The sequence below is a fragment of the Pectinophora gossypiella genome, chromosome 8 (assembly GCF_024362695.1).
Source record: "Pectinophora gossypiella chromosome 8, ilPecGoss1.1, whole genome shotgun sequence".
In the NCBI taxonomy this organism is placed as follows: Eukaryota; Metazoa; Arthropoda; class Insecta; order Lepidoptera; family Gelechiidae; genus Pectinophora; species Pectinophora gossypiella.
In genome coordinates this window covers 2650917-2662633 of record NC_065411.1, presented here as the reverse complement: position 1 = coordinate 2662633, position 11717 = coordinate 2650917, and the positions used below count along the sequence as shown (strand labels likewise).

At 35.9% G+C, this 11717-nt stretch overlaps 1 protein-coding gene across 1 annotated transcript in view; it reads left to right on the top strand.

Moving 5' to 3' along the window:
• The first annotated feature begins 256 nt into the window (after nt 1–256).
• LOC126368851 (guanylate cyclase 32E-like) overlaps nt 257–11717 on the top strand; it is a 182808-nt gene continuing 171347 nt past the window's right edge. Inside the window, exon 1 of the mRNA XM_050013027.1 lies at nt 257–469. Within this exon, the coding sequence (XP_049868984.1) occupies nt 284–469 (186 nt within the window). The 5' untranslated portion in view covers nt 257–283. The remainder of the gene's footprint in view (nt 470–11717) is intronic.

The window sequence follows — 11717 nt, the reverse complement described above, 5'->3', positions numbered from 1 at the left end:
AAATAAAATGGCGTATCTGACGCTATTCATTTGCTTGGTTTTAATTTTAAACACTGCTGGGAACAGTTCGGGGGACACAACTAGCAAAAACGAGACGGGCAGTCATGACGTTTACAATGCTACTGAAGAGAGAGAAAGAGAGAGAGAAGAGTTTGCTAGGCTGTATAATGTCACTGAAGAGTTATATAACATAACAGATGCCACAACGGAGAACAAGACAGCATGTGACACAAATAGTACTGAGGTGGATGCTCCGAACAATTCCGACTCTATTTACAAAAACATGAACTATGCTATGGGTTTAATCAAAGAGCCGATGTCAGTGGACAATTTGGAAACAAATGGAGAGAGTCTGTTTGACCTGGTGGATAGTGAGTGTGGAGGAGCAACGGTGTGTCCGAAAGAAGTCAATTGGACGAAGGATAACAGCATCACGATTGGATTTCTCGGCGCTTACATACGGAGTCAGGTGAGGAATATATTTGTTACGCCTCTTTATATGTTTTAACACGGGAGGTAGTCAGAGGTACATCTATCGCAAGATGAACTAAGTAACCACACCTCACTGAGTTTTCTGTTACACCAATGTGATAGGTGGTGAGACAATCAGCTGTATCGCAGTCTATAATGGTCGAGCCTACTGTGTTAGTCTTCTATCGTACACGATAGAAAACCTCATCAACCCTGCTGGCAGTGTTGCTATTGAGCCGAAAGGCTTCTGACATAGCTCATGTAATGACTACTTACTTATATAAGTAACTGGGACACACGGTTTAACGTGCCTTCCGAAGCACGGATTTTACTTTCAGACAAGTGATCAGCCTGTAATGTCCTAACCAAACTAGCGACCACAAAAGTATTTTTTGTCGCGTGTCCCCAACGGGATTCGAATTCGGACCTCTGGATCCTTAGCTGAACGCTTAACCACTGAACCACGGAGGCCATCACCACTGCGTTAGTGAAAACTGCATTTAAGCAAAATTAATAACTCATTGGTGTCAGTCTTGTTTGTTCTATTATGGTAGTCTTCGGACGACCGCGAGGTTCATTGTTCAGGCCAAACTTTCTAGAACGGAAGCGAGTAAACCAATAACAGGTGGTGCGTTGGTTTGTAGTATTAGCTCCATAAACGTCGTTTATGTTGCGTGCCACTTGTGCCACGTTGCTGCCACGACGGTACTCATATTCCGTAATTACTCGAACTTCTAACGTATCCATGATGACGGAAAAGATTGAAATGCAATGAAAATGTAACAGTAATCAATAAACAAATGACTACTTTTGGAAAAAGAATTCCATGTTTTAAAAATAAAATTAATTTGAAATTGGAATTCTTAGCCAAACAAAAATTATTTGGATTTGAAATGGTCAGTACTGCAGAACGGCAATTTCATAGGTAAAGACTTATTATTTCCGGGTACGTAAAAAAGTGGGCGTAGATTTGTGCACGGTAAATGTTAATAGGCTCGTTTCCACCACTTTTATAAGAGCTACACATAGCGAGGAGTAGATGTATCCTACTACCTATGGGGTTAAAATGGCCACATCGAAACAATTCATCTAAGAAAGCAATATTGCTATTTGACATTTGTTTGCATTGCGAACTTTCTTTTATATGCGCAAATGTCAAATTGCAATATTGCTTTCTTAGGTGAATTGCTTCGATGTGGCCATTTTAACCCCCTATATACTTCTGCCTATCCGATGGTAATGTGACTTAACATTTTAGCGTGACTTATGACTATTTTGTGACTATTTCATTCTTCTAAACATTTTAGCGTGACTTATGACTATGTCATTCTTTTCAATTTTTATCATACTAACAAATCTTGAATTCATTTATTGTTTCCTATAATTGATGATTGCTTTATTAAACTTATTTTTTCTAATTACCTACGTGATCCAGTGGTTGAGCGTTGGGCTCACGATCCGGAGGTCCTGGGTTCGATTCCCGGTGGGGATATATCACAAAAACTACTTTGTGGGCCCTAGTTTGGTTAGGACATTACAGGCTGATCACCTGATTGTGCGAAAGTAAGATGATCCGTGCTTCGGAAGGCGCGTTAAGCCGTTGGTCCCGGTTACTACATACTGATGTAAGTAAGTAATCGTTACATGAGCCATGTCAGGGGCCTTTGGCGGCTCAATAGTAACTTACACCAGGGTTGATAGGGTTGGTAATCCACCTCAGAACCCACACGATAGAAGAAGACTATTCTATTTCAGTATTTCTAAGAACAGAATTCTTGTAATTGTAAATACTCATTCATTCATTCATTCCCCTGTCGGGCATACACACGATAGAAGAAGAACGTAGGTCAAAAGACCAACATATCAGTAACTTTTGATGGATAGGGCGATATTATTTAATGGTCACCACATTACATTTGACCACTCAGAGGTTTAGGTAACTTTTTTATTACCATTCTGTGAATATGGATGTTATATTGGTTATAAAAGTTTACAACAACCTCTATGGTCTATTGGCTAGAGCGTTGAGCCCACGATCTGGAGGTCCGGGTTCGATTCTCGATGGGGACATTATCGAAATCACTTTATGAGACTGTCCTTTGTTTGGTAAGGACATTGCGGGCGTGAATCACCTGGTTGTCAGAAAAAGTAAGATGATTCCGTGCTCGGAACGCACGCTAATCCGTTGGTGCCGGGCCACTAGCCCAAACACCTCCACCAACCCGCAGTGGAGCAGCGTGGTGGAGTATGCTCCATACCCCCTCCGGTTGATTGAGGGGAGGCCTGTGCCTAGCAGTGGGACGTGTATAGGCTGTTTATGTGTGTAAAAGTTTATTCTTATGAGTAATAAGACCCCATTATCTTTATTAAAGACAATACCGTTAAAATATTCTAGTTATTTAAAAGCTACTTGATATTCCAATCCCGAGTTATATTTATATATCTGTTTAGTCAAATATCCTATCCTAATTAGAATTCCGTACCGGTACGCTATTATTAACAAGTTATAACAACGCTGATACAGGCTGACCACCCAATTATCCGAAAGTAAGAAGATCCGTTCTTCGGAAGACACGTTTAGCAGTTGAGCCGGCTGCAATTTACTTATTTACTTAAGTGTGTAGTGTAGTCGTTATGAGCCATGGTAGCCCATTTGGTAGAACGGCTGCCTCTCACTTTGAAGTCGCAGGTTTTTTTCTTTTTATTTTACCAAAAAAATGTACATATAAATGGAGTAATGCAAACCGTCTTGGGTTTGTTTCGAGGTTCGAATCCCGCACAGGCATAAACTAATGATTGTCGAATTTGTTTTCGAATTCATGTTTGGATCATAAATGATTATCCCGTGTTCAGCGGTAAAGGAAAACATCGTGAGGAAACCCATTTGCGGAGGTATGTGACCTAACCCATATTGAGCTGGTTTTTCCTTCGCGGGTTGGAAGGTCAGACAGGCAGTCGCTTCTGTAAAAAACCGGACCTGTCAAATCTTCAGGTTAGGTAAGCGGACCGTGTGAAAAGCGGGATAATACTAGGGAGACGATGAAGAAGTGTGAACCACATTAGGGACCGCTGGTGGCTAAAGAGTAACCCTGGTAAGTTGATGAGGTCAGTAATTGATCTCACAACTCACACACGAAAAAAGAACGAGAGGTAAAAAAAAATGTAATATAAAATTGTAGCGGTACGGACGGAACCTTCGGTAAAATCCAACTCACTCTTGCCCGGTTTTATTTTTATCGCTTAAAAAGAGCAAATAAATCCCTAAATATTGCTCGTGACTTTGAGCCTGCCCTGATGTTGTCAGCTTTACTAAATTTAACGTTGCGCATATTATTACGCAGCTTATTATGAATAAGTCTATAGTACTTACTTATATTTCATGTATACGTTTTTATTTATTATTTTAAGATATATTGCCTTATTGCCTTTGCTATATTATGTTAAGAATATAAATTTCTTTTATTTTTCAAAGCAACAAAGGGTATAAAAGCAACCAATAAACAGAGGAATTTTGTTATCTACTTTTATTGTCTTATATTATTATGATAGGCCTCCCTTCAATCAGCCGGAGTGGGTATGGAGCATACTTTCACCACGCTGCTCCACTGCGGGTTACGGGGGAGTTTGGAATAATACTACGTATAGAACGGCAACTCTCCACTCCCCACCAGCGGCTGAGCTAGGTTTACCTCACCCCGCCTCGATCTTACTTTAGTCTTCTTACTTACTTACTTTCGTCTATGGCGTCAGACGTCGCACACACAGATACGCGTGCACGATAATGTCAATGTGTAGTGTCTGTGTAAAATGAGGTGTTTTGTATGAAGTGTCCGGATTGTAGTCAACCCATTCACCATTGATTCAGCTTTGAGCCGTTCGGCCTTCGACATCGCTTAACGATTTATTCTTCGAAAAAAATCAAAGGTCGCGCTTAGGACGACGACGCGACGCCTACGATAAAGTTACAAAGGAAAATTGGGCTGGCGCCAAGATCTTAAGTCATATGATTCTCATTCGACCCAAGAAAGACGATTTATCTAAAGAACATTTAACATTCCGTGTTTACAATTTGCAGGTGTTTATACTAGAAACTTTTGTAAACTTTGACTTGTCGAGTCGAGAATAGCTTACTTAAGATTTCTTAATGAAATTTAGAATTAAGGATTATTTATAACCACAAAACATACACAACAAGGTGGATTTTGACAATACATTATGGTCTGGATCACAGTACTAAGGACCACACCTCGCCGGGCTTACTGTTACACCAATGTGATAGGTGGTGAGCCGTATTGCCGTATATAATGGTCGAGCCAACTGTGCTAGTGAAAACTGCACTTTAAATAGACTAATAACTCATTGGTGCAGGTCCGATGCGGGGTTTGAATACACTTACAATTTGCCATGCAACTTTAAAAATAACTAAAAGCTCGGTGAGGTGTGGGTACTCCCTTCCTTTTGCAATGGACGACTACCAAAATTAGGATAAAGTCGTAAGCTTTAAGCGTACAAACTCACATTAAATTTTAGAATTACCTTCGAAATTCAGACTAACTCTTACTGAATAAAACACAATGGAAAGTGAAAGAAAAATAACAATTTAATGTGCTATAATTGAATTTAAAAAATTACATCTAGTGTTAAAGTACTTCTGTGAAAGGGTCTATTTTGTTAAGGCCCTCGATCGAATACTTACAATGAAATTCGAAAATAGAATAATCCTTTTTGAATTAAGTACCTGTCTATTTAAATTCTAGAATGAAGTCATTGACACGAACGAAAGGAAAATTGTACCCATACCTAATTAAAGTTTTACGACTCAATTTTCGTAGACTATTGAAAGATTTAATCAAAGGTTTAAGAAATTTATCTAGTCTTTTTGTGCTTCTTGAAGCTATTAAGAAAGTTCAAATTAGGTAACTTGTTTAGGATCACTATTAATTTGGTAATGTGTTTTTTACTTTTTCGTTATATAATTATGAGATTAAACGAACTTACCTGTAAGTGAAGTTCTATCTCAATTATACGAAGCTCCTTGTTCGAGAGGTTTTTAACAGTGTAGTCTACGTCTTATGCTCCAGCATCGTCACAATTTTCAAAGCTCATATCCAAAGCTAAAAAAAAAAGTTAGTTTCCCGCTTCCTGAACGCAGCTGTCAACTAATGTCATTATGTTTAAAGCATGTTTCATGGACAACTCCATCACCTGTGGAAGCTTTAGGGCGGGATATTAAAATTGAAGGGAGGGAATCCTCTCGAACAAGGAGCTTCGTATAATTGAGATAGAACTTCACTTACAGGTAAGTTCGTTTAATCTCATAATTATACTCGCTCCTTGTTCGAGAGGTTTTTAACAGTGAAGATGTTCAAAGTTTAGTTGGGAATGAAACATTTAAATTGAAACGAGTACCAATAATATGATTATTCATTAATGAATAAAGTACATACATTGTTATCACAAAAGCTAATTAAGCTGCCCATGACTTTAATCCCAATAAAGGCAGTCAGAGGCACAGCCGTCTCCTGATAAACTCAGCGCGGCGTTCCACCAAACGTTTTGATATTATCATGTAAAAAACAATAAGAATAATAACTGTTCGCTAAACAAGTTTCACCAGTTCTCAAGAATGGAATCGATATTATGTATGTTATATATGGTTATACTATACTGTACTAGAATAGATACATAGTTCTAAATAATAAAGTTGAAGTTGAGCAAGTACATTAAATACCTATTTCACATTACTATCAATTTCACAACAAAAGAACTACACAAGAACAAATTTCTGATGGTGCTCAACATCAAGATTGGCTATAAGAGCCTCACAGGGACCTCACCATAGAGCACGTTTCCGAAGCTCTTGAACAACAACGATAGTTATAGTCGAAAGGACTGTGAGACTTCATCATATAGTATAACACTCATTTTTCATTGGCACACCAAGGGCTACAATAATTATCAAAGTTACACATTATTTGTTTACATACATAAAAGAAGAAGAAATACATAAAGAAGAACGGGTAATGACGAGGGCACCCAGACACAAGATTGATTGTAACATCCTGTGCTAAGTTGGCAATTGTTGTCGACATTGAGTAGTTAAATGAATCCCAAGACAACATGTCAAATTGATTAGAGAAAATACAAATATAAGTGCAAGTAAGACTTTCGATACATTTATTCAAATGACCTTTTTCATTAAAATATTCAGAACCACTGAACTAAACTTTCCTCTTTATTATAAGATATTGTTAAATGAGGCTGAAAGTATAAAGAGGGGAAGTGCATTTACATTATGTACTTGTGTGATAATTATCTTCGGAATAATTAAGATTTTGTTTTTATTAAAATAGATTACCTGAGCCCACGTTATTGTGTATTACCTAATATCGACCATATGGGCTTGGTAATAACATTTAGTATAATTTTTTATGTGGTAATAATAAATAAAACTTGTTGTGGATTTTTTTCCTATTCCTCTATGCAACCTTTCACCCACCAATCAGATGATAGAACAACGTACACACAACACATTAACACACGTAACATTGTTTACGCAGCTATCTCTTTAGTGTAATAATTATTGAATTTGTTTTTAGGACAGTAATAGTAACGTCCTATTATTTACTGGAAAAATAGGATAAACATATATTTATCATGAAAATATTATTGTTACTTCTCCACTGCAGTTTGGTTCCGATTGATTAAGTGGAGGGACATTATTGTTGTAATTTTTATATTAATTGTAAGCTGTGTTTTGGGCTGATCAGCAACAACATAATAAATCTACAACAACATAATTTAGAGAAAACGCTAATGGTGATGTATGTTATATGTTAATAATGAACTATTTTTCCTTCCTTTTCACCTATGAGTTAATAATAAAAAGGGCAACTATTCTATCTAACCGAACTAGGTATCAATATTTTACAATTTCGAATGTAATACTTGAAGGAAATTTTCATTGAAGTTATAATATTATCAGGTAGGTACCTCAATTTATACTGAGATTAGTATTGTTATTCCTGATTAACAAAGACAGGATTTGAATCCCATGTCTTAATGATAATGCTAAAACTTTTAGTGATAGACATTCGGAATTAATTTTACCAGAATTTTGAAAAAGTAAATATCATAAAGGTAGGTATATTTGCTTGTGCAAATTTTCCCATTATAACTTTATAGGGAATTCTTCCTCCTCATGAGGTACTATTCTTAAACGGCCTTGCTGCCTGGGCCACTGTTGATACTAATGGCTGTGAGACTGCTAATACATCTGGTTGTAGCTCTGCTACTACTGCTGGCTGTAGGGCTGCTGGTACTGCTGGTTATGGCAGTGCTGATCATGACTGGTTGCATCACTGCTTTTATTGCTGGCTGTGGGGCGGCCTGCTGATACTGTTCCTTGTGGGCTTTCTGTTCATGCTGTTGGCTGTGGGGCTGCCTGCTGATACTGTTGTCTCTGTTCCACAGATCCTGTTGCTATCTCGTTTACTCACTCTTCGGGCAATGTTATTCATTATTATTTATGTGCTATTTGAATTTTATGATGTTGGTTGAAAGAATTTAATAGCAGTATTCTCTAACCAAATCTTGTGTACAGTTATCTCTTTTGAAAGTAATCTCTGACATTACATACTATTAATACTTTGATTTCTAGCACAGTTGAATCATCTGATAAAGATGTAAAGGCCTGTGATGATGAGGTTGATTAATAGAACAGATTCTTTTAGGTTTTGAATTGTCGGTTATTTCTTCAGAATTTGTACTCTCATTATTTTATAATAATCAATTTGACATAATAGTCTATTGTTTCTCAGCATTAGTCTAATCTTGAGTTTCAACATGGGTAGGTAAGCCCCGACAATTCAATGGTTTATCTTCGATTCCTCAAGTGACAAACCAAACATGGAAATAAAAGTATAAAAATAGTTGGTCTATGTTCTTGCTATCTACTAGCGTTTAGCAAAAGGCGATACTTGTAGTGGTAGCTTTATGTTATTTGAGTTGATACCATCAAGTCCATTGTCTATCCTCTAAGTGATAGCTCTAGGTATGGAAATGAGAAATAGGTATATAGCGCTTGCTAATGCCGACCATAATCGTGGTAGCTCTTATATTAATAGGGTTCATACCATAAAGTTCATTGTCTATCCTCTAAGTGATAGCTCTAAGTATGGAAATGAGAAATAGGTATATAGCGCTTGCCAATGCCGACCATAATCGTGGTAGCTCTTATGTTAATAGGGTTCATACCATCAAGTCCATTGTCTATCCTCTAAGTGATAGCTCTAAGTAAGGAAATGAGAAATAGGTATATTAGCGCTTGTCAATGCCCAAGTAGCAACCGATTGTCTTAAAAGAGAATTGTAGATATCTTGAAGGCAAGTAGACTAAATCAAGCCCTTGTCTTGGATAAGTCTTATATGTCTCCAAGATATCCCTCAAGATGTCTTGAAGATACAGTTTAGTAAAAGTGGGCACATACTTTAACTCTTATACAAGACAGACTTAAGACAACGTTAAGTCAGACTTAAACCCTACTTTAGACAATGTTCTTGCGTATTCTAAACTTAGAATTCTTGTAGTATCACTTAATACCAAAAATGTATACTTGAAGATATCTACAATACTTAGTTAAGACTATAGGATTGAATTGCACTGAGTCAATTGTAACTTAACGAAGTAAAACTTCAGGTCATACTAAAACGATTTTTACTTCACGCGTCTTTATTTTAGAATATAATGGCGAACATTTACATTAACACAAGAAATGAAGTCTGTAAGAAAATGGCGTCTAAAATATTTGTTAAGTTGTTTTAACAAAAGGTTATTCTGCCGTTTCACATACAGGAAATTATAAACGCATGATTGTTTCTCGTGTAAAATCGATAGAAAGTGTTAAAAAACAGAAGGGCCTTTAATATACCAGAAAAATAATAATAAAATTTGGATTGATTATTCAGCAAATAAAAAAAATGGTGACATATAGTATAGAGAAATTCATTTTGTATTAATATGTGACAGCTGAACGCAGTAATTGTTACTACAACAGAGATATATATTAATTTACTTCAGTTTTTGACGATAATATTGTCAAAAAAATATTACATGTTTTCTTCCTGTAAGTGCAAAATGGCGTTAAGTAATATTTTTCTAAATGAAGTAAGACTTTAGAAACAATTGATTTCGTAAGAATCAGTTTAGAAAAGTAAAGTCAAGTTGCACTTCATCAAGTACTAGTTAAGATAAATTTTACTTCAATTGTCTAGGAGTATACCAACTTAAGACAAAAAGTATTTAGTGAATTCCTACTTAAAACTCTTATGTCTAAAGTGATCCTCTATTTTGATTTAGTAAAGTAATGTCGTAAAATCATGTTTGTTTATTTTGTGCCAGAATCATCTATGTAACAAGTAACAATTAAAATCGAACAAGCTTTTAAAACCTATGGAAAGTATGTTTGTTTGAGAGGTAAGTTTTTCGACTCGTGGAAGATAAAAAATATTGTTATGCTGAGTTCTTACTTGGATAGGAATGTGATTTACTTAATTATTTAATATTTATCGCAATTGGAACTAACAAACATAAACTCAATTTGCTAATGAGTCTCCGCGCATACATTCTCATAGGTACCTACATGGTTCGCTGACGCAAAGTAGGTACGATCACCGCGCTTCTAATTGCCAACGGAAACAATGTGATTATTGTAAAAATTTACGAGTATCCGTTGAATATTGTATATACGAAGAACCCTTGCAATTTGATTAACGTCGTGTGTGTGCGCGGTAGTTTCTAAGCCCACCAAAAACATTATTGTTAAAAAAGGCGGCCCAATTCCCGATGACTTTATCAAGCTAAAAAAATAAAGGAATCGAATCTAATGCCCACTTTAAATGCATTTAACCATACACAAAACTTAAAATAGATATGTTTTGTTTATGATTGTGAATAAAGCTTAGTTAAAAATAGGTACATTTTTAAAATTATTAAAAGAAAGAATGAAAGAAGAAAGAAAAGTATCTAGACACGCGGTAGCGTATCAAGCCAAGTTCAAGAAATAGAACTGGCGAGCCCCACCGTGTGTAATATTACACGAACCATTTGCAGCCACTTTTGACCCCCTCATAAATTAAAAAACTATTTTACATAAACGTATCAAATCGTATCGTATCGTATCGTAAATTTGGCTCATATATTGAGACTTGTGAGATACATATAAGTGTTCTAAATTTCATAAGCTTATCTCAAACGGTTATTTAGATATTAATGTACAAAAATCCTCATTTTTATCATTGACTGACTGACTGACCTATAAATCAAAACTCTAACCCAGTTCCAGATGATCCTAGAGAGTTAAAATTTGGTATTTGGTAAGATAGGTAATTAGATGAATATAAAGGAAAAAATAATAAACTGGCATAAATAATTAGATTCTATTATGAACGCTTAACATAAATACCTAATTAGTGCCTGTACCTAACTATAGATGCAAGAATCAGTAAGTAATCAAAACTCATGACAGCCGGTCTTTTTGTGGTAGGTATGTGGATTAACTTAACATAACATACAATCACGCCTATATCGGGGTAGGCAGAGCACTAAGTGATCATAAAACCACTTGATGCCATATTCGACAAGTACTTTAAGGGTAGGTAAGCAAGTTGGAACATGTGTTTAGCGGTGATAGGTTGTCAGCTTTTCGCCCACGATACAACACAACTCACATCCATTTTACTGGCATATTATTTTTTTTAACTTAACGTGAATCTTAAACGAGTTTAATAGGTATTCAAATGTATTATATCTATAAAGTCGACTTTTAGTTTTGAATTTGTCCTTTTAAAAGGACCCACGCGTTACGAGGATATGTACTTACCTACAATAAGACAGACCTTAGGCTACAATATATTTATGTTATAAGAAGATATGATATGTTATACTGTTACTTATAAATAAATTTCAGGACTGACCATTGAACTTGGCACCCATTTAGATCTCACTTCTTTTGTCGTTGAAGTCAACAACCAAAGCATTGCATAATATTGAACTTGGCTCTCATTTCACATTTATGTTTTTGATTGGATTTATTTATTATTAGACTAATAGGTACCTAATTTTATATTTGAACTTAGCAGGTTTTAATATAAAACTCGATTTTTCATGGTGTAGTGTTGCCGTGCGCTTAGATTAGGTTAGACTAGCTTAGTCATTTTTGAGAAGATTTGTGCGAGACGTAGTTACCT